Here is a 24831-nt window from a genome sequence, read left to right as displayed (position 1 = left end):
TCTTATCTTTTCCCATTGTCCTCCATGCAAAATTGAGCGCGGAAACGATCGGGCGGGAGATCGGACATGTTGGAAATTATCTATTGAGCCATCCAAATGGCTCAGAATCAAGCAGTGTATTCCCAGCATAACAAATATTTTTCTTTAAAGGCTATTATGCTGATGCTTATCTTTTAGAGCAGAGAGGAAGTTCTGAGTTTAGGTCCACTTTAATCACTACCCGCCTATGCACCTTTTTAAAACATCCTGTTGGTCCCTGGTAACTAACCACAGGCCGATTTAAAACATCCCCCCCACTGTCCCACTTACTTACTGTCGGAAACTGCAGAGCCAAGATTCGTGAAATGGATGAAGACTTCCCTGAACCAATCAAAGTGCCCATAAGGAAAGATCAAGGCTTCAACGAGAAGCCAACGATCTTTGTGTAAGTACACTGTCTCTGTCTCACAGAGTGGTAAAAAAAAAAAAAAAAAAAAAAAATACATACAAAACATTTTACACTACATTTACATACCATAAATTAAATAAAAATAAATACCTCCTCTTCTCCCTCCCCCCCTTAATTGTTACCAAAATAACACTTAAAAAAAAAAAGCTCTTTACTATGTATAGCTTGAGAGTATATTGCAATTACAGTATATTTGTATATATGGGGTTGTAATTAGTGACGGGCGCAAAACTGAAAAAAAAAATGCACCTTTATTTCCAAAGAAACTATTGTCGTCATACATTGTACTAGGGACATAAATTAAATGTTGCAATAACTGGGACAAATGGGCAAATAAATACGTGGGTTTTATTTACAGAAGCACATTTTATTTTAAAACTATAATGGCCAAAAACTGAGAACTAATGAATTTTCTCAATGTTTTTCTTATTCCTGCTAAAATGCATTTTGAATAAAAATTCTTAGCATAATGTACCACCGAAAGAAAGTCTAATTGGTGGCAAAAAACAAAAACAAAGTATAGATCGTTTTGTTGTGAAAATTAGTGATAAAGTTATTGGCGAATGAAAGGGAGGAGTGCTCACAGGTGAGAATTGCTCTGGTCCGTTAGGGTAAAAACCCCTGAGGGTGAAGTGGTTAAAGAGATTCTACCACTGATGTAAAAGTTCTTTACATGAAAGATGCCCACACAAAAATTTTTCCAGTTTGATTCTTTGAAGATTTAATCATTTTGATCGAATCGGATTAGGAACTGATTCATTCAAATGTTTGATTTGGTCAATTTTGACCAAAAATTGCTTGAAAGTATAAACTGGACAGGATGGAAAATCTAGGTTGATTGGGGCAGGGCAAGAGCTGCAGACGATCGATAGTCCATAGTGTTGCACTGAATCGGAACAGTGCCGGACTGGAATCTATTAAAAGAACGATGTGCTGTGTGTGGTAGGAATCCATTCCTTTCTAAAAGGAATCAATCATTTGGAGCATTGGGTGCAAATCTATAAGGCTATGGCAAGCTTTATTGTGGCGAATAGATGGGATGAGTAAATGAACAATGTACCTAGGGCTGGGTTCAGGCAGATGGCTGCCTGCATCCTTCACATCATTTAGCGTGGGGGTCCCACAGTGAGATGGAAGCATTTATCTCAAAGCGTTTACCTTCAATTACTGGTTTTTGTGCAAGTGTCGCGGCTGAAATGCGGCGCAACGATGGAACAAGAACCTTGGAAGCAGAAAAGTATTTAGCATGAGCTAAATGAGACACCAGCAGCTGGCCGTCTGAAGCGGCCCTTACAATGAACGGAAACAAAACTGGTCAGTTTGCCTTTCACTGGATCAGCTATGCCAAGGTTTTGCAGATGTGTGTTAAACGCAAAAGTAATATCACAGTTAATCACTACTGGAAATTCAATGTATGGCAAAATCTTATGTACAAATCATGTGGGTGGAAGAATTATGAACGAGGTAACAAGCAGCATGATAAATTCCCACCATCCAATTTGACATGAAACTCTCCCCCCAGCAAAAAGGTTATTTTTCATGATCTTATTTACCTAAAAGTTTGCCTCTTGAGGTGGTCTGCATCACAGGTTAGTGACAGTGTGCTATTATCTCTATAGAGTCAGTAAGTGGCTTATGCATCCACTTCAGTGTTCTCCCCCGGATCTTTTAGCTGGGTGCTCCACCCGGCTGGTTTTGGTGAGCACCTGGCTGTCATCGGCTGACCTCCTCCTCCACTGTAAGCAGAGAGACGCCGGTCCTACATTCTCATCTCACCCGGCTACTTTTTCATGCCCCCGGCTGGAAAAAGAATTCTGATAACACTGCACTTCAATAACCACTATTACCACTGATGACTTAACTAACCGACCAACAGAGAAATGCATCTCTGGAAAGAGACAATATGTATAAAGGGGGAACTGAAGGGAGAGGCATATGGAGGCTGCCATGTTTTTCCTTTTAAGCAATACCAGTTACCTGGCAACCTGCTGATCCTCTGCCTCTAATACTTTCAGCCATAGACCCCGAACAAGCATGCAGCAGATCAGGTGTTTCTGATATTATTGTCAGATCTGACAAGATTAGCTGCATGCTTGTTTCTGATGTTATTCAGAAACTACTGCAGCCAAACAGATCAGCAAGGCTGCCAGGCAACTGTTTATCTATACAAGGAAATAAATACTGAAGCCTCCATAGCCTTCTCACTACAGTAATCTTTTAAAAAATCCGCCTTGGGCTACTACGTGACCAGGAGCAGTCTGTGCATGCAAGCTTTTGGAGGGGCACAGTGGCCAAGTGCAGTGGGTCAGGAGGAAACCGAGGGACTCGTCAGGCTACTGGTGGCTGGAAGAAGCCCCTAGGTGAGTAAGGATTCCACGACTTCAACTCACACACTCCCCCCCCCCCCCCCCCCCGTACATTTTTTAATCCTGCTCTGAGCAAAAGAAGAAAAATACACTTATTAAACCAGAATAAAATAAGTTAGCTGGACTTTAAATTTGGTCAGGGACTGTGAAGCAGGAGGCTAAGTTTAATACACGCTCACATGACGTTGTCTGTCTGTTTACATATCTAATGGACAGCAGGTCATGGGGCAGTCAGTGTAGCGGAAAAGTAGTCTGGAAAACAGACAGCAATGCAGCGCTGCATTTCCTACGTTCTGCTCCTCAGCAAAGATTTCCCTGAATATTCACTAAGAAGCATGAACTGGCTTTCTTGCTGTAAGGGTCGGTGCACATTTGTTTTAAAAACGTATCCGTGGCTCTGTTTTGGGGCCCGGATCAAAACTGGAGCCACGGATGCAATGTTCAAAAATAGAGAGAGAGTTCACCCTGTTAAACGGATCCACGGGCGATCCGTGCTGAAAAACTGAATGTAGGGTCCAGATCGGCAACATTTTCACAGACCCTGATTGCTTCCAGATACACGGAGGGGTAGCGAAAGGCAAAAACTGATCTCCCTCTACACAGGCTATTCTTGCACACAAAATGGAGGGAGATCCGCACAGCCTACTGCCTGCTTCTCCCCTTCACCCAAATAGGTCTCCCCCAGGTAGCCTGAGGGGGTAGCAGCCAGGAAGGAGGTAGCAGGCACAGCGGGGGGCTATGTCCCTGCTCCCCCTCCAGCTATGTGCAGCAAAAATTTAGAGAGCGTGAGAGGGGAAGTTTACCTTTCTTCCTCTAATCGCCGTGTGACTTCCGGCTATGCCACCCACTAGAGGGCAGCACTGCAGGAAGTCACGGAGAGCAGAGGAAGTAAGGTGCTTCCCTACTTGCTCGCTTACTTTTGCTGCACATAGCTGGAGGGGGGAGTGGGGATGGGAGGACCCAGACGAGGGGGGAGGCAATACCCCTCCCAGCCACTGTGCCCGCTACCCCCCTCCCCTGGCTGCTACCCCCCTCAGGCTACCTGGGGGACACCTATTGGGGTCCTGTCTGCTACCCCCTAAGCTATCTGTTTTTTGGGGAAGGAAAAAAGAAAGCAAATGGATCAAAAACATTTTCTGTAAAAGGGCAGCACGGATCAGTTTGTGTTCCAGTTTCTGAAAACGGGTGCCCGGACCACAGACTGGGTTCTGCAACCGGGTCTAGTCTAGTGTGGACCGGCCCTTACAAAGTGGAAATAGTTTATTCATCTTGGCATTTGGTAAAAAGTAAGCAGGTGGCCTGTTGTGCTGCATCAGACAAGCTACACTTAGGAGGCTAACAATACCAGCAGGACAAGACAAAACAGAAAGTTACACAGAAGCTATATCTACTCAGGCATCTAAAATAACTGAAGAGGCCAGAAGGGAATTTTTCAGTGGCGACGCCTTACCAGTCGTGATTTATGTAACATGTACTGAAATCTCACACCATAAAAAGGAGGGGGAAAAAACAAAAACCGTAAAAACCATGTGATTGACAATGTCATTACTGACTAGTAAATGCTATTTGCCTGGCCAGCAGCTGTACTGCTCCTCTGCCTGGGATACCTCACAAGGCCAGTTCAAACTAGACATGGGCTTCTGCCTCCATTGTGAATATGCTGCCAGTTATCAAATAAAGAAAATAACTGCAGCAGGATTTTTCTGCAATGGGCAATGAACTGGCTCACAGAAAAGACACTGCAGTCTTCCAGTCACAAAGCAGGGCAGCGGATGTATGGTACCAGCACCTACCTATGGAGAGGAGGAAGGTTCTGGATTCCATAGAGCCTTCCCAGTCCTCTCTCCATGCCTTTGGCCCACCGCTTACCTACGGTTAAAGTCCACAGCTTTGGGACTCCTTAGAAGCACTAAAGTTCCCAAGTGCTTCCAAAGACCTTCTCTAATTCAGCCAGTTGTGCTCTTCTGCGCATGCGCAACAGGGGCGTGTGGCCAAGCATGTGCAGAAGGGAAAAATTGGCTGAAATAGCGGAGACCAGGGGAGAATGGAGCAGCCGGGAGGACGGCGAGGGAGCCCAGGGACCACATGGGGCTGGGGGAAGCCCCAGGTAAGTTTAAATACTGCTGTACCTGCAAACTCTGGTACACTTTAAACTGTAGCCAAGGCGGAATATGCACAATGATTGAGAGACAGAGGTACGTTAATCACATACCTCGGTGTTCCGGATCTTTTGTGTGTGCCCCCCAGCTGCTGTATGTCCCCCCCCCCCCTTCCAAAAGTACTGACACAGAAGCTTGCCGGCAGATAGCTAACTGAAAGGTCGTCCTTTTTACAAGAGGAACGACTTCAGAACGCTCACTCAGGCATCAGGAACACCTGTTCACAGCCTCTTGGTGCCCCATCACTAGCTCTCCCCGCCGATTCTCCTCCTCTCCATGGAGAAGAACAAAGCTAAGCTGCAGTGCCGTGACCCCAGGGATGTAACCACTTTAGTGGATACTGTGAAAAAGCCCCAAAAGACCACTAAAAATGCATGGACATGCCTTCAATAGAAATATATTATATACATATACATATACATATACATATACATATATATATATACACACACACATACATACATACATACATATATATATATATATATACACACACACATACATACACATACATACATACACAAAAACTAAATCTCAACAAACCTTATCAAATCATCTCTGAATACAGTAGTTTAGGTATCTGTGTGGAACAGGCATATCTGTGACTGCTCTGGTGTTTCTCAGTGCACTGCACAGCAGCTATGCAGGTTTTACTGAAAAAGTATGTCTTGTATAGCTGTGTCAGCTGTTCAAGAGATGGAAGTGGTGATGCACCAGATGTTGTAAACACACAGCCAGAATCCCTCCAGATATCTCACCTCCCAGCAGAATGACTGGTATTGAAGGTTACACAGTGAAGCAATCAGGGAGAGAAGGGATTCAGTAAGTTTTACTTTCTCTTTTGTGAAGAGTTAGAAACCAGTGACACTAAAGGTGCATACACACATCAGACTATAGTCTTTGGAAAATGAAAGATCACAGACCAATCTTACCACCCTTCATGTAGTATGAGAGCCATACTCTACACAGTCTTTTCTATGGAGCTGAACTCCACATCAGAAAAAAATCTTTGCAAGATGCTGCACACACAGATGCTGTACAGACACAAAAGATCAGTATCTGCAAAAGATCTGTTCCTGCCAAAAATCCATTCCTGCAAATTGCAATGAAAGTCGATGAGATCTGCAGATCATCATACACACATGATTAAACTGACATTCATCTGCAGATCAAGCAGTCATCTGCAGATCTGAAAATCTATCCTGGTGGATCTGATCTGCAGATGAATGTCAGTTAAATCATGTGTGTATGATAATCTGCAGATCTCATAGACTATCATTGCAATTTGCAGGAATGGATTTTTGGCAGGAACAGATCTTTTGCAGATACTGATCTTTTGTGTCTGTACAGCATCTGTGTGTGCAGCATCTTGCAAAGATTTTTTTCTGATGTGGAGTTCAGCTCCATAGAAAAGACTGTGTAGAGTATGGCTCTCATACTACATGAAGGGTGGTAAGATTGGTCTGTGATCTTTCATTTTCCAAAGACTATAGTCTGATGTGTGTATGAGCCTTTTGGCTCTGCAGATGATTGTCAGATATGCAGATGAATGTCTGTTAAACAAGGTGTGTATGAGATCTGCAGATATCACAGACTATGAATGCATTTTGCAGGAATGGATCTTTTTCAGGAGCTGATCTTTTGCAGATACCGATCTGTTGAATGTGTACAGCATCTTTGTGTACATCATGCAAATATTTTACCTGATGGGGAGTTCAGCTCAATAGAATAGACTGTGTACAGTATGGCTTTCATACTACATGGAATGGGGTAAAATTGGTCTGTAATCTTGCCTTTTCCTAAGACTCTTATCTCAAGTGTGTATGTAGCCTTAGGGTAGGAACACACTAGGCAGCATCACATATGCGTTTTCCATAGCACATACTGGAAAACGCATATGTGATTCTGCGTAGTATGTTCCCACCCTAAAAATCACCATATACTGATCAATCTATGTCCAATTTTTTTTTTTTATCAGAAGTTTGTTGATGGGTCAGCGCTCCACACACTGGAAACGTTATCTAAGAGATTGGCGCTGTCAAACTGTTCAGTAAGCGAGTCACAACGTCAACTCTCTTCTCCCCTCCCCCAAGCTGATGAGGTGCACGTTTAGAAATCCTGAATCAATTAAAACATAACTGAAATGCATTCATTCTTTCCAAATGGAGTAACATTTTCAAGATGCAAACTGAAGATGAAAGAAAATGGCATTCAGTTACAAAACTGTATAATGAGAAGTGATGACATGTATTCTATAGCTTTTTGTACAAATGTGGACTGAACCTTTAAAGTGACACTGAAGTGGGATTAGCGACGGCAATAGAGACACAGAGGCATGTGATTGTGCACAGAACATGCCTCTGTGTCCTCTTAACCAATTACCAGCGGTCTCTGCCCCCAGAGACTGCTGGTACAATAACGACGGAATACCGACGAATCGCCGCATATACCCGCTGCAACCGCTGTCCACGTTGCAATCCTCAGGACACCCCGTCTCTATGACGGCAGAGTCACGTGAGCCAGTCAGAAGCCGCTTTCATTGCCTCCTGACCGTGTCCATCAATGTAAGGCTATGGGAGTTGCTTACATTGATACACGCCAGGAGCCAATGAAATCTGCTCCTGACCGGCTCACATGGCTCTGCAATCGTAGAGACAGGCAGAGCAAGTGAGCTGCGACGGGAGACAGTGGTGCGATCGGCGGGAGCGACAAAAACTGCGGATGCGCGCTGCGGCAGTGAATTGGAATCTAGGCCCTGGCAGCCAGGTAGCCATCAAAACAGGGCGTAGATCTCAATTAGCTTGATCCTTAAGTAGTTGAGATTTAAAAAAAAAAAAAAAAAAAAAAAAAAAAAAAAAAAAAAAACCTGCCTCGGGTTCTCTTTAAAGCGGACCCAAACCAAACATTTTTTTAATTAAAAATATTTAGTTGCACCACTCTGACACATACAAAGCTAAATAAACACTCCTTCAAACCTATGAGCATTTCAGTGCATGCTTTTCACCCTTCTCTTTTCATAACTAGGGTTATACTGGGGGCAGCCATTAGCAATTCCTCCATTGCCGGACACCATCTACTCCAGCAGTTTGCCGGAAAAATGCCGGCAATTTGAAAGGAAGGGAGGGGTTCCTCCAATAAATGTAAAATATTTTATATTTGTCATCATGCCGTTGAAAAAAGGCTGCTATTTATTATTATAATTTAGAAAATAGATTCTATTTCTGAAATCTTGTATTTTTAATTTGGGTCCACTTTAAGTCTTCCTATACTGGAGACAATATGAGACTTATATGTGCTACTAATGTTCTATTTCTTACCTGTAGTACACATACAAATCATTATATAAATCACTTTATTTTCCCTTCAGAGTCCCTTTAAAGATTGAAGCAAACCTGAAGTGAATTTATAAGATAAATTTGTATGTGTAGTACTAATGATAAAAATCTAATTTTGTAACATAGAACTTAGTTTCATATTTTTATTTTCAGTTTAATGGCTTCACTTTTAAGACTGCATTCTTCACAGCGGTGATACTTTCAAGTCTTTGTTGAGCCAAACAAAAAAAAAACAAAAAAAAAAAAAACACACCTTTTGAACTTTTTAGCACTAAAACCTTATCGGCTTATCCTTTCTAGACCGCATACACTTAACTTCTACATACTTTTTAGGAAACCCATTGAATTTGACAAGCGATTCCACAGGTTCATTTGGATAGCTAACCAGTCACATTTTATCACATTTGCTGTACTGGAAAACAGAACGGGACTTCAGACCACTTAGTAGGACTAGTACTAGGCCTGTACCATTTTAGGAAAAAATTGAATCGAGCGATTTCTGTCCAAAATCATGATTTCAATTCGATACCCGATTTCCTTCTAATCAAGCTTTGTTCCCCCTCTGTCTCGTGTCTTTCTTCATGCACCATCTGTGTCTCTTTGTGGCCCCTTTGGCTCTCTCTCTGTACCCACTCTGGGTCTCTCTCTGTACGTCCTCTGTCCCCCAAGCTGCAGCAGTGCTGGATATACCTTCTAGCACAAGTCCAGCGATGCCAGTCTATCCACTTCTCTTGCAGGATCTAATGCACAGCATATTTCCTGTATGTCTTGTGACTTTGGGGGGGGGTAGGGAAAGGAAGTATGAAGCCACTTCTTCAAATTCCCCTATGAGGAAATTACTTCATCACGATACTCGCCGCTTTGACGATTCCGAAACCATGATCTTGGTGATCGCGATTTTGGTTTAAATTCGATTTATAGTTCAGGCCTAACTAGTACTATATGTACCTATGTTTATCTCATATCACTTCAGGTACACATTAAACATAGTAGGGCGTGGCGAGAAACACTATTCGATTTCCTTGCCCCTCTCCAAAAACAGAAATGGTGGCAGTGCACCACTGAATGTAGTTGCCATGGCGTTAGTCCTGTTAGTTAGTAAATAAATTGCTGGTCAGACGTCAAAGAGCTGGGTGCAGTGTCCAGTTAAATGCACTGTGAGAAGAAGACAGTGGCTGACTTATTAATCAAGTTGTCATATTAAAACAAGCCGAGTTCCATCACAGCAAATAACCACCGTGACATAAGACAAGTAGCACCATTGTCCCCGATGCTTTCTACCATCATTTCTCAACCTGTGGCTGTATAACATCTACCTGCAAGCAAAGGCCGGTATAAAACAAGAATTCAATATTTGCATATGGTCTGAAGATAAAAAAAGTGTCAGATTGTTCCTACATAAAATTTTCCTGGTTATTCACTTCTCAACCTGATATATAACAGATATAAAACCTTGCAAGTCTGAACCAAAATCTTATTTATACAAACTGTAAACTGTGAGGCTAACAGATGCCAGCAGAGCTATATAAACAAAGCACAGACTACAGCAAAAATAATTCCTAACTAATGCCTCTACTGTGCAAAACATCCAAACTGGAGATACTACAGATACATTTAAAGGGAACCTAAAGTGAGAGGGATATGGAGGCTGCCATATTTATTTCCATTTAAAACAATATCAGTTTCCAGGCAGTCCTGCTGATCATTCTGGTATCAGTAGTGTCCGAATCACACATCTGAAACAAGCATGCAGCTAATCTTGTCAAACATCTGATGTGCATACTTGTTCAGGATCTATGGCTAAATGTGTCAGAGGCAGATGATCAGAAGGACAACCAAGCAATTTGTATTGTTTTTAAATAAATAGGTCAGCCTCCATATTTCTCTTACTTCACGTTCCCTTTACAGAGGAGAAACAAATTCCCCTGCAAACCAACTATATCAACGGAAGGACCGTTAGCAAACTATAATGCAGATTCTTAGGCAAGTGAGAACATACATTATTGTGAAAGTAGCAGCTGGAAATACCCTTCACTTCTGAAAAGTAAACCGGAATTGGAAAGAACCTGATGAGATAAATATTTGTCATCATTGTTGATTTGTTATTGTCAGAGGCTGGTGATGGCAGGCACGAAGAATGAATTTAAAGTGTACCTGAATGGAAAAAACTGCCCTAAATGAGTACTCACCTCTGTAGAGGGCCCCTGTGTATAAGCCAGAGGCTTCCCTTGTCCTCCTTAAATCCATCAATCCAGCACTTGGACCACCCAGAACCTCACTAAGGGCTTTGTCGAGCGGTGTGCATGGCCATTCTCCCATCAATGAACAAGGAATGTAAGCACGGCTGCAAACTTCCAGAGGGTCCAGCGCTAGATCGGTTGTCTCGAGGAGGATGTGAGAAGCCTCTGGAGGATTTCCATTTCTGTTGGTAGGTACATACGCTGCTCTACTTCCAGCCGAGTGGCCTGTTCTATTCTACCGAGAGGAGAGGGGGAGCTCCACTGCACAATCTTAACAATAACAGAGTTAGGGCTTAGCCACAATGTTTTTTATACCAATTTTGCCACTAAACCCCAAGAGCTTTTCAAAGGGACCTCAAAGAATGTGATTTTGGACCCTGCATTCCCTGAATGAACACTCTGAAAATGCTGCAGGCACAAATTAAATTTCTTCAAATCACCATCACTCCTGTGGAATCAAGGTCATTGAGTTACATTAGCGAATCGCTGACGATTCCTAGAATGCGCAAATTGTGGCAGAAAGCAACAAAAACTGTTTCACTAAAAGAGCTCCTCAGGGGGGGGGGGGGGGGATTTAAAGAGAACCCGAGGTGGGTTTGATGAATGTTATCTGCATACAGAGGCTGGATCTGCCTATACAGCCCAGCCTCTGTTGCTATCCCAAACCCCCCTAAGGTCCCCCTGCACTCTGCAATCCCTCATAAATCACAGCCACGCTGCTGACAAACAGCTTGTCAGAGCTGGCTGTGTTTATCTCTATAGTGTCAGTCTGCTGCTCTCCCCGCCTCCTGCAGAACTCCAGTCCCCGCCTGCATCCCTTTCCTCCCTGCTGATTGGAGGGAAGGGACGGGGCAGGGACCGGAGCTATGCAGGAGGCGGGGGAGCAGCCGAGACTGACACTACAGATGTAAACACAGCCTCACAGCGTGGCTGTGATTTATGAGGGATTGCAGAGTGCAGGGGGACCTTAGTGGGGTTTGGGATAGCAACAGAGGCTGGGCTGTATAGGCAGATCCAGCCTCTGTATGCAGATACCATTCTTTAAACACACCTCGGGTTCTCTTTAAGCAACAACTTATTCTAGAAACAGGCTTCAAATACCCACTGACACATAAAAGCTCCCTACAGCCTTTAATACAGTAGACAACCATGAAACAGCGCCCTGTCAATATAACCCATTAGCCACATAATGTGCAGGTTTACATCAGGTGACTCATGTCATTGTAAACTGTGTTTAGTATCTCCGGCAACCTCAGTGGCACATCATGTGTTAAACATTTAAATAATGTGACATTATGGTATGTGACTGGAACAGGAAGGATAACTTCTGTTTCCATTTGCACCTGTGAGCGGGAAGATTCCTTTTTACCCTTCTAAAAACAAGTTTGACGTTCCCTTTAAGTTGGCTGATGGTGTAATGGTTAAGGGCTCTGCCTCTGACACAGGAGACCAGGGTTCGAATCTCGGCTCTGCCTGTTCAGTAAGCCAGCACTAATTCAGTAGGAGACCTTTGGCAAGTCTCCCTTACACTGCTACTGCCAATAGAGCGCGCCCTACTGGCTGCTGCTCTGCTCTGGCGCTTTGAGTCCGCAAGGAGAAAAACGCAATATAAATGTTATTTGTCTTGTCTTGTCTTCTACCAGATCCCCCCCCCCCCCCCCCCCCAAAAAAAAAAAAAAATAGGTTGTGAATATTTCACACATGCACACAAAAATCAGCTTGTATAGTCAGTGGGTCTTATCTAGACTGGATAAATCACAGCATCTTTACAACAGGTTGTTGATACTAGATACAATTTTCCAACATATTGAGCGTGGCTCCACTATGGATGAGTGAGGTCTAGATAAATCGGTGGCAAGATAAGCATTAATGATGAATGTGGGTATCATAAGGTAAGACACAGTTTATAACCCGCAGTATTTAAAGTATACTTAACACCCAGGTGCTCCTATGTGCAGTAAACTTCTCAAATGACCCCCCCCCCCCCCCCCCAAGAAGGTTCACAAACTGTGTGGGCAGCGTACATTCACTTACTCCATAGCTTACTTGGCCCCTGCAATGTATGCTGGTAGATGTAGTACATTAATGTGGATACATCTTTCGGTCAGGAGTAATCACATCAATGAACTACATCTCCTGGCATGCATTGCAGCGACCGGGGATGTGCAACATTAACAGCACTTCAACCTGGAGCACAGGGACAGAGAAGATGGATGCCTCCATATGGATGGGAAGATACTGAGCAGTCCCCTGTAAATAAAGGCTTGCTGCCCCACTAAAAGCCCACACAGTTTACAAATCTCCCTCAGGGGAGGTTAGTTTAAAATGTAAGTGCAAAGTTAAAATAAGTTTGACGTTCCCTTTAAGTATCTGCTTATTTACCTTTTCGGTGAAAATATGAAGTTAATGTGATGTCTTTTTCCCTTCACTTTCACTGGTTGGTGGTGCCATCAGGGTGGCTGCTCCCACCTAAACAGGAAATATGAGGCTCGATTTCCATCTGCAGTCAGACCACATGCGGCCAGTGTAGTTTCCGCTCCGATGGTCCGCTATGTGGTTTGGCTGTGGCCCGAAGCCGAACAGTTTCCTTTATCGGCTATATGAGGAACGCATCCACCAGCCTGGGATTATTGTGGACTGCACAGAAATGTGGCCCACTTACCGCAATGGCTCCATCACAGACCGACAAGGCTATATATAAAATGAGACTATGCTATGGCTGCAGAGCTGGCAACAAAGAGCCAATGACTCAGGAGAAGGAGGAGGTGGACTGGATCAGATGTGCTTAAAAGGAGAAAAAGGCTGCCACCCCTCATAGCTCCTCCCTAACTAATATGGGTGAGAATAGGATAAGGTTTGAGTTTCCTGTCCAGTAAAATTGCAGTATCATCTCAACATGAAGAGAAGCTACAGAAGTCATCTGAGTGCATTTAATATATTTCTAGAAATAAAGTACAGACATAGAATGCACAAAGCATTGTGCACTGCGAATTACAAATTTACATTGCAAAACGGGTGGCTAAATTAGAGCTTTAAGGTGTGCTGACCTAAATAAGCTTTTAAGATCATATCAGTGGTTACTGAATGTCTTGTAAATTACTGGTTGTACAAACAATTCTGTGCATGCACCTGCAGCGTAAACTTTTATAGTTTGTACTCTGATTTAACACAGGTAAAACACTGCTCCAGCCCACTGCTGTGAGAGCTACTTTGCTACTTAACCTCCTAGGCGTTACAGACGAGCTCAGCTCATCCAGTAACGCCGCAGTGCATTGCTCAGGCCCTGGTGGGCCGATTTGCATATTTGTTTTTCAAACACGCAGCTAGCACTTTGCTCCGCCGCGAAAGAGGGCCCCCCCTGGCCAGGCTGCGCTATGGGGTGGACCGGGACTACCCCTGTCGATGACATCATTCCGATCGTCGCCATGACGACGGGGGAAGCCCATACAGGAAATCCCGTTCAGAAGGGGGGGAAAGAATGTAGCTAGCGCTGGGCTGATATATTGGGGTGATGATGAAATGTACGATAATATGCAGAATATCGCTCCCGTATTTTTCATTTTTCTGGCTGTGTCACATGGGTATGTCAGCCAGTCTGGCTTTAACCCCCCTGGCGGTTTGCAAAAAATCCGCCAGGGGGCAGCAAATTTTTTTTTTTTTTTTTTTTTTTTTTTCATGTAGCGAGACAAAGTCTCGCTACATGATAGCCGCTGCTCAGCGGCATCCCCCCAGCCCCTCAAAGAACGGGATCTCCTGGAGGGCTTCCCCCGTCGCCATGGCGACGGGCGGGATGACGTCACCGACGTCATCGACGTCGTGATGTCAGAGGGGACTCCGATCTGCCCCATAGCGCTGCCTGGCACTGATTGGCCAGGCAGCGCACGGGGTCTGGGGGGGGCGGCCGCGGCGAGAGGAATTGCGGCGGATCGGCGGGTAGCGGCGGCGATCAGATGCTACACGCAGCTAGCAAAGTGCTAGCTGCGTGTAGCAAAAAAAAAATTATGCAAATCGGCCCAGCGGGGCCTGAGCGGTGCCTCCCGGCGGCATAGCCCGTGCTCAGCACGGGCTTACCGCCAGGGAGGTTAAAGGTATTGGCAGCTAGCTTCATGGAAGTGGTGTGTTGTGTGTTGTGTGTTGTGTGTTGTGTGAATAGACCTACATTTGCATTGAATTCCTCTGGAAGCAGGGAGCCTGGACATTAGCATACGGTTCCTCTGGACAGCCAGGAACAGGTAATTAGGTTCCCTTTTGTCTGGCATCCTGCAAATGTGGTGCATTGCTTTGATCTTTTGTATTAAGGTAAACAGCTGCCTGTTGGTCAAGTCTGCCAAGTTCAAAGTGGACAGGAAAATACTTGAAATTCACATGTCACAGCTAGCCCAGGTGTGACAGGGGGCTCGGCAGACCGTGATGTCACAAACGGGGAAATTGCGTTAGATTGTGGGACTTGTACCCTCAGGCCCCAAATGGGCCTATAAGAACCTGCACAGGTCCTTCACAACTGGTAGCTCTCTGGAGATAGCAAAGACGCTAGGGCTAACCTGGTTTCTGACCAGACCGCGTGCTCCACGCAAACAACGCCCAGATCTATACGCTGGTAACATTTTTCCCTCTTATTTTGCAACTTGTTTTGTGTGTACCATTGTAACCTTTATTTTGTAACTTTTTACTTTGTTTTTTTGTACATCTTTTGTATATATTATTTTCTGCATTGTTCCACTTTTTTCCTGGAATATTAAATCGTTATTTAATAAGTTTGACTTCTGCTGTACTAAACAAACACTCATAGCCTAGAAGAGACTGAGGTGTAACTGTGTAGTCCATGCCTGATTGTATGACTGAGCAACACTACCGTATAAGATTGTAATTGCATTGTGTGTATGGGGCACTTCTGCGCTCGACAGCAGAGTGGGAAGTCTAGAAGTCAGAAACGCGTTAGCTCTCATGCTGCCTTATTTTTTGCTATTTTTAAGATGATTCAATAAAATGATTTGATTTTACTTCACGGAAGGTGTGCGGAAGAATCTTTTGAACATGTAGCTAGCCCTATGTAAAGCTATAATGGCTGTAGCTTTTTGTCCATGTAGGATACAAATAGCAGCTCGACTAAATACCAATAACGTGGTACCCAGGGTATAGAATGTCTCAATCGGCACACTGCAGGCAGTATATTGTTTGTTCCCTGCATATGCTGATAGTCTCTGGGCCACACACAAGTCAGCAATGTACTTTAGTCAAGGAGCTCACAAATACGTATCATTAGGGTAGTCAAAAGATGAGGGAAACGGGGAGTGCTATACAAATATATACAGTGTCACATAATCAAAGTGCTCGACTTGATACATCTATAAAAGATTTCTTCAGGAGCAAGGTACAGTGAATCAGATATACATAAGCCCCCAACCACATCAAAAAAAAAAACAAAAAAAAAAAACCCAGCATAATGTTCAAGTCAGAGATGATAGAGAATACAGGAGGGGGATTTCGAGATCAATAGAAACCGGCCATTATAATACAGGGGCTATGTATATCACAGAAAGCTTGTTAGTGCAAAATCCTCATTTAGCCCTTTGGGGACCAGAGTGTCCAATCTTAATATCCATTCTGCTCTCATAGTGGATAGTAGTCTATCAAGATTACCCTCCAGTTTCCACTGTTGGATGCCCCAAAACACAATCTGCCTGACATCCGACACGCTTTTCTCCTTCATATGGCGGGCCACAGTAGTCTCCTTTTAATGGTCAATGTCTCCCATATGCTCAAGTACTCTTTCTTTCAGGGGTCTTGTCAATGCACAGTTTATTACATGTTTACTACACAGACAAAAAGATACGGCCATTATAGGTTACATAGGGCTAGCTACACCCTACTAGAAACTGTGTGTGTGTGTGTGTGTGTGTGTGTGTGTGTGTGTGTGTGTGTGTGTGTGTGTGTGTGTGTGTGTGTGTGTGTGTGTGTGTGTGTGTGTGTGTGTGTGTGTGTGTGTGTGTGTGTGTGTGTGTGTGTGTGTGTGTGTGTGTGTGTGTGTGTGTGTGTGTGTGTGTGTGTGTGTGTGTGTGTGTGTGTGTGTGTGTGTGTGTGTGTGTGTGTGTGTGTGTGTGTGTGACCCATCTATACTGGTAACCTACTCATTTGAGATGCATACTCAATGTTTTTATTAAATGTTTAATAAAGAGTGACCAATTACGTTATAATTGTGGCTAATATGTCCACAACTTACTGTGTGCATTTAGGGCTATTGGGGTCAATCGTGGCCCACGTGTAGCAAAACATGTACTGTTGGTGGGCCTTGAGGATAGGCTTGGGGAACTCTGCTATAGAGCCTTCCCGTTCCTCTCACAAATTCCTTGTTCCACCGCTGGCTCCCCTGTAGCAGTATTTGACCAAATTGGTCAAATACAGCTTTCTGCCGCAGAATGGGGGTTCTGAAGTCTTCAAGAACCCGAGTGCTCCTGAAGACGGCTGGCTCCGTACTGTGCAAGCATGCTCTCTCTCGCGCTCACACAGGCGCAGTATGCTCTCAAAGATTTCTGAAGTCCCCTGCAGCGGGGGATTCAAACATGGGAGCTGCCACAGCAACAAGCAGACCATGGGAGGGGCGGGAAGGCTCTATAGGACCCAGGGCCTTCAATCTCCTTAGGCAAGTATCTGGCTGATTTTTTTTCAAGTTCCCATTGACTTTAAAGAGTACCAGTTTCCTGGTAGTCCTGCTGATCTCTTTGGCTGCAGTAGTCTGAATCACAAACCTGAAACAAGCATGTGGCTAATCCAGTCAGAAACACCTGATCTCCGTGGTTGTTCAGGGTCTATGGATCAAAGTATTCGAGGCAGAGGATCAGCAGGATGGCCAGGACATCCGCATTGTTCACAGAAATAAATATGGTAGCCTCTATAACTCGCTCAGTTTAGATATGCTGTATAGAAAACCTGCAAGTAAAAAAAACAAACAAACAAACAGATATCCAAGTACAGGGAAGTTTCTTTATGGTGCAGTGGCTTCTTGTAGCCCTCCTCTGCCGGTTTACAAGAGAATTTGCCGCCGGGAGACTTGGGCGCAGGATACAGCCGATATGGCTTATCCTGCTACTGCACAAGTTCCCGGCGACGTAAAATGATATTCCCCCTCTAGGTCCACGTAGATAGCGGGGAATGAAATAATTTGGCTTCCAGCAATTGCTGAAGGATAAATTATAGTGTTTTATAAGTAACTTCAGCTGAAGTTATTTACTGTGCACCACTATAGCCGTAATTCCTATGCCAGGTGCGCCCAAGTCTCCGGCACTGGATTGCCAGTGTTCGCCTCTGCCGTGCTGGATCCCTCCAAACATATTCGAGAAGAGACTGTGATGGCAATTTCATATTCACCTAACTTAGTGATAGCGTTAATGGCAAGCTCAGAAAATGGCTAACAGGCAGTGAATGTCTAGGATGCTGGAAGCTAAAGTGGTATGTCATCTGAACAGTGCAATACAATGCTGGGCCCGCGGCGCATATCCTTCATCGCAGAGGGTTAGCAGCCCTCTGCGCATGTGTACTACGTAGTGCGAATGGGCAGAGCGCCAGTGCATTACTGCCGCAGCTCGCCGGGACGGAAGTAGATTGATGGTGAAGTGTTCGCTAGCGAACAGTTTGTGCCATCACTACTAACACCGACTCCACTCAATGTTTAGGTTGCATGCTCAGAAACCAAGTGGTACTTACCTCCCATTTGGTGGGCAGTTGGACCACAGGGAAACAACTTATTCCAGTCAAACTAGGCCTAAACACAGCCCTTAACCACTTTCTGGGTAGGTTCTCTGACCTTTTCAACCCATACAAACAATATTACCAGAAAAAAAAAAAAATAACTGCACTTGCTTATGGAGAAATTTACTAAAGCAAACGTGCAGTGAAATAAGTCTTTGTCCATTTCCAACAGCCGTTCACAAGAAAAATTTACGGATCAAATCAAATTCCCTGCACATGACTAGACCTTTGGAGCAAGTCTCGTTTACTAGGTCTTTATATCCATGCTGGTTTCTCTCACAGGCACACTAGCTAGTGACAGTGGAGTAATGTGGCAAAAGAAACAATAACTTAGCAGCTCTACCCACTAAAGCAGTGTGAGAGGTCACATTCAAGAGTATGCAGAACTGGATTATTTTCATTGTCAAGATCAGATATGAAAAAACATCTCAACAGTAAACAATGATAGAAGGGTTACCCTTCACACTGTACAATACCACCCCCTTTCTTGACAAACTGTGACCAGTGTTTATCATAACATGTGACTGCAACTTCCAGATGCTACTGATTACCATCCAGCAGAGAAAGACATACTTGTTTCCCCTCCAGCCAGAGTGACTGCTCATACACATTCAGGTAGCCTGAAACAATTGTCTGATTATTTTCGAGTCCTCTGCATGACTGGACGTTATAGAAAATCATGTCAGATATCTACGGTCATTTTCTGCCCAATCAGGGCTATCTAGATGTTTATGTTTATACAGAACTGTTATTGGATTAGTAGGCAGGATGGTTTTCCTAGGAGCCATCAATACTTTACTATCTCAAATCAAAATGAAGGTGTACCCAAGGCAAATCTCAGGTCAAAAAGGGGGGGGGGGCAGTAGGTGCCTTAAAGGGAACATGAAATTAAAGGAATACAGAGGCTGTCATATCATTCCTTTATAAACAATGCCAGTTGCCTGACTGATTTCAGTCAGAAACATCTGATCTGCGTGCTTGTTCAGGATCTTTGGCTAAAAGAGGCTGAGTATCAGCAAGACAGGGAGGGAGGGCAATGTCATTTGCTGTCGCTTGGCCAAAGTGATCCGCAAGGACAGATCGCTGGGCATTGGATGTTCCCATCCATACGCTTGATTCTCAGCAGAGGCGGTCATCAGCCGAGTTTCATATGGGAAGTGTATGGGAGGAACTGCAGTGAAAATACCGTAACAAATAAAATTGCTTGTATTTGAGAATACAGTATTTATAAGTTTACTCAGTGTTTGCCCATTGTAAAATATTTCTTCACAATGATTTACATTCTGACATTTATCACAGATGGTGACATCTTTAGTCCTGCCATGTGATCTCTCCGGAATGTTTACTTAGAGTTCTATGCACAGAAGGCGATGCTGATTGCTTGGCAGTTGGAAACAGCCATTATTTCCCATAATAATAATAATAATAATAATAATAATAATAATATTGCAATGAGGTTCTCAGACAGCAAACTATGGGAGGGGTTTTACCACAATATCAGCAAACCCTCTACAGGTTCAAATGAATTAATGACCTCAGTGCATGTATGAATTCAGGCTGGTCTATGGATCAGATCGTCCGTAGAATTGCTAAATTACAAACCCAGGATTGCATAACTAGCCATACAGGAGTTGTTTGAAATGAGTGTTTGTTATCGGTCAATATGAATGACTAACACAGATTATGGTCCAAACCGTTCACGATAATGGCTGACTTCTACAGTTCTTCGTACTCAACGATTTTCAGCTGACCAGTCATTCATTTCAGGCAACGGCAGTCAAGAGTGCGTACAGAGCTTAACCAGTTCACTCCCAAGTGGTTTTTACCCTAACGGACCAGAGCAATTTTCACTTGTCAGTGTTCCTCCCTTTTATTCCCTAATAACTTTATTACTACTTATCACAACAAAATGATCTATACCTCATTTTTTCCGCCACCAATTAGGCTTTCTGTGGGTAGTACATTCTGCTAATTTTTTTTTTTCATTCTAAATGCGTTTTAAAACAGGAAAAATAAGAAAATAATGGAAAAATTAGTTTTAAAATTAAACGTTCTCCTGTGGATAAAAACAAACATTTGATTTGCACAGTTGTCCCGATTATTAAACGGTTTAAAATTATGTCCCTATCACAATGTATGGCGACATTATATTATTTTTAAATATAGGTGTTATTTTTGAGGGTTTTTTTTGTGTCCAGTCCAGAATTACAAGCCCCTATGTAGTAAATTAAAAGTAATTTTCCCTCATAAAATATAGATTCAAAAAGCTGAGTACCTAAGGCAACTACCGTATATACTCGCATATAAGCCGACCCCACAACTTTTACCTCAGAAAGCAGGAATAAGACATTGACTCGCATATAAGCCTCCTCCCCAGTATAGGGTAAATAGTCAGGGGACACAGCATAAATAGCCAGATGATGTAAATAGCAGGGGAACATAGGCCATAAGGCAAAGTTATGATGCAGGCTCAGGCAGTAAAGATCCTCCTGATACATAGAGAGGGTAGCAGCTTTTAATCAGTCATTGCCTGTTTGGGGAAGTATTTATTTTGAACTCCTAGCTAATCTTTCTGCAGCTCTTCACCTTAATCAGGACAGTGTAAATAGTGAGAGAAGCATGCCTTAAGTTGCAGCACTGGTACCCCTGCTGTGTTCTGTGTCAGTGTCTATGCCAGGCAGCCCCCCCTTGCAACATGGTGTGGGGTGTGGAGCGCTTCAATAAGACAACTGACCTGTGTTTGGTGTGGCTACAGTGGAGCAGAGTGGGGAGAGAAGCATGCCATGCGGTGCTGTGGATCCCGTGCCCTGTGTCTGCCCTTGCAACATGATGTGTGGCATGTAACAATAGGATAACTGACCTGTGTCCCCGTTGTGACAGAAGCAGAGACAGAAGCATACCATGTGTACTGGGGATCCCCACCGTGTTCAGTGTGTGGGGTAATAGGATGACTGACCTGTGTCCCCGTTGTGATGGTTGCGGTGGAGAGAGCAATGGAGTGCCGAGAATCCCTCTTTAGTTTCTCCGCGCGTCTGTTATTGTGCCTTAAGACGCCACTAGATGGTGTCATAGATATGAGACACAGCCAGCCCATCAGAGAGGTACGGGGATCCCTGGCGAAACACGCGATGCTGTTGCTCTCCACTCCTGCGACAATGGGGGGACACTGGTCAGCCGTCCTATTGCTACATGCTCCACATCATATCACGAGGGGGCGAGCACAGACACCTAACACAGCGGGGTTCCGTAGTGCGCACGGTTTGCTTCAATCCCTGCTCCTGACAACGGGGACACAGGTCAGTTATCTCATTGCCGCAATCGGGCACAGATACAGGGCACAGGGTTCCGTAGTGCACACGGTATGCTTCAATCCCTGCTCCTGCTGCAACGGGGACACAGGTCAGTTATCCTATAGCTGCACACAACTCCATGTTGTGAGGGGAGACAGGCACAGACACAGGGCACCGCGGGGATCCCCAGTGCGCACAACATGCTTCTCTCTCGACACTGCTCTAGTGTAGCAACAGCAGGCCCGCGGGACAGTTATTACCGCAGACACCATCTGCGGGCATGGAAACAGCTGGGAAGTGTGGACCAAGTACATGACTCGCGTATAAGCCGAAGAGGGGACTTTTGAGCACATTTTTGGGGGTCAAAAAATTTGGCTTATATGCGAGTATATACGGTATTTATGTATTTTTTTTTAACTGATTTTTTTTTTTTTTTTACAAGTGTTAATTTTTTTTTTGGGGGGGGGGGGGGGGGCTTTGGAAGTGTAAGTTATTAATTGTATTAATACTGTGTATGCATGTATGTGCAATGTTACTTTTTGGCCACAAAATGGCACTAGTGTACACTCTCCCGTTACACGCACACACGTGCAGAGCGAGCAAGCGACTTATTAAAACTAGGGCTGCTCAAATCCGGATCCGGGAGACACCCGGATAGTTGCTATCCGGATATCTCCCAGTAAACCTGTGCGGGGTGGGCGGGGGTTCAAGCTTACCTGTCTGACGTCTTCTTCGTCCGTCCCTGGCGCCTCGCACGAGGCGGTCCACGCGCATCACGTGACTACAAACACTTCCTCCTTCAACCCGGAAGGAGGAAGGGTTTGTAGTCACGTGACCTCCTCGTGGAACGCATCGTGGGAGGCGCCGAGGGACGGACCGAAGAAGACGTCAGACAGGCAAGCTTGACCCCCCCCCGCACAGGTTTACTGGGAGATATTCGCAACTATCCGGGTGTCTCCCGGATCCGGATTTGAGCAGCCCTAATTAAAACGTCGTATTTCCGTTAACAGGCTCAAATAGGACGTTTTAATAAGTCACTTTGCCATTAACTGGCTAAAGCAAGCCTGAAAAAATAAAAATGATACTTACCTCAGGAAGGGGAAGCTTCTGGATCCTAACGAGACTTCCTCCATCCTCTTCATCCAGCCCGATTCAGCACTGGCACCCCTGAACAGATCATAACAATAAAAATAGTTGCCTGCCTACGCAGGCGCACTAGCGGTTTTCCACTTGGGCTCCAGCAGAAATAGCCAAGCCCGCTCAGGCTCAACTGCTCAGACGGCCTGCACAATAAAGCAGACCCAATTAGACTCTGCTATCTCCTTTGGAGCTAGAGCGTAAAGGTGCTGGTGCACCTGTGCAGAGTGGCAATAAGCAGACTTTCAGAAGTCCCACACTGGAACGGGGCTGATGGGGAAGACGATGGAAGCCTCTTTAGGATCCAGAGGCTTCACCCTCTCGGGGCAAGTATCCCCCAAGGAGCACTATTTAACTTAAGGGCCACTTTAAAAGCATACAACATCATTTAGGAGTTGTGCAGTCCACTGAAGTAAAGTTAGTAACGTGAATTTCCTGAAGCACTCTCTAAAATTACAGCAAAAAATGCATCCATGCTAAACATAACCTAACAGCCATGGAATATATCTGCTGTAAATAGCCCCTCAGCAGAGAGAGAAGGGCCTGAGGGGAGCAATGGAATCCATACCTCCCAACTTTTTGCGATGAGAAAGAGGAACTCCAGTGAAAAGAATGCAATAAAAAAAAGTTCTTCATTTTTACAATAATTATGTATAAATGATTTAGTCAGTGTTTGCTCATTGTAAAATCTTTCCTCTCCCTGATTTACATTCCGACATTTATCACATGGTAACATTTTTACTGCTGGCAGGTGATGTCACTGAAAGGAGATGTTGCTTGCTTTTTTTTTTGGCAGTTGGAAACAGCTGTTATTTCCCACAATGCAACAAAGCTCACACAGTGTGATGTCAGGACCTCAGAGCTGAGGCGCTGACATCACACTGTGGGAGGGGTTTCACCACAAAATCAGCCATACAGAGCCCCCTGATGATCCGTTTGAGAAAAGGAATAGATTTCTCAGGGGAAAGGGGGTATCAGCTACTGATTGGGATAAAGTTCAATTCTTGATTACGGTTTCTCTTCAAGCCATGCCCCCGGCACACACACCAGTCACGCATACCATAAAGATTTTATAAGAAAAATATGTTTTATAATTCAAACCACACTGGTCCTTTCTATCCTGGTTCATTTTCCTTCATATTAACATTTTAAAATTAGTAATATATCAATTTAAAGGATGCGAATAAAGTTTAGAGTCAAACACATTTTTAGTATATATATATATATATATATATATATATATATATATATATATATATATATATATATATATATATATATATATATATATATATATATATATATATATATATATATATATATACACACACACACACACACAAAGTTGGACAAAATCCTGAAAGAGGGGCAAATGAGGAGGAAAGAGGGACAGAACTCCCAAAGAGGGTCTGCCCTTCCAAAAGAGGGACAGTTGGGAGCTACGATGGAATCTAAAGCCCCTCCTGTGACAGCCACACATACAAGCAGCACTAGTGGGAGCCCCAGAGGTGCGCAGCACAACCAGCTGCAAGCTGTAGTTTGAATGTAAACAGGAAAAGGAGCAGCTGTATAGAGTGGAAGCTGGAGGCCACATGGACCGTTCAGGCTCGCTAGGCCCCGGGAAAGCCCTCCGGCGCTCTGCCCGTACCTGCACTGCGCGGCTCAGGAAGGTGCCGGCGTCCGCCGCTAGTTTCTTCACGTTGAAATCCATCTCGGTCCTGGAAGCGGAGGGTGAAGAGCAGGCAGCTGAGCTCAAGCAGGAAGAAGCTCCGCCCACAGCTCGCGGCTGTCACACGCTGGGCGGCTCCTCACGTGCCGCCTGACACAGGAAACGGATGGGCGCTTCCCGTTACCAGGGTGACGTGCACAGCGAAGCTATACCCGTTCTGACGTCGCCCGTGGCAGCCATTTTTATGGAGACCATTTTTTTACTCTTGTGTTCTAATGTAGTGCAAAACAAAAGTTTGCCTTCTGAAAACGGAAGGCATTTGTGATTGTTTAGATTGGAGTGAGCATATGATGTCTCCCACGATGATGCACTGCAAAATACCTCTGTTTTAAGAAGGCAAACTTATGTTATTCAGGACATCTTAGTAAGAGGGGTTTTTGG

The 24831-nt window shown here is 44.3% G+C and overlaps 1 protein-coding gene across 2 annotated transcripts in view; it reads right to left on the bottom strand.

Annotated features, from left to right (window-relative positions):
* Nucleotides 1-24554, bottom strand: part of SH3GLB1 (SH3 domain containing GRB2 like, endophilin B1) — a 100809-nt gene extending 76255 nt beyond the window's left edge. For both annotated transcript variants that reach the window (XM_068239851.1, XM_068239850.1), the window contains exon 1: nt 24370-24554. In XM_068239851.1, coding sequence (XP_068095952.1) covers nt 24370-24432 — 63 coding nt within the window. In that variant the 5' untranslated portion in view covers nt 24433-24554. The remainder of the gene's footprint in view (nt 1-24369) is intronic.
* Nucleotides 24555-24831: the final 277 nt, after the last annotated feature.

The sequence above is a fragment of the Hyperolius riggenbachi genome, chromosome 6, assembly GCF_040937935.1.
Source record: "Hyperolius riggenbachi isolate aHypRig1 chromosome 6, aHypRig1.pri, whole genome shotgun sequence".
NCBI lineage: Eukaryota > Metazoa > Chordata > Amphibia > Anura > Hyperoliidae > Hyperolius > Hyperolius riggenbachi.
This window is presented reverse-complemented; position numbering and strand designations above follow the sequence as displayed.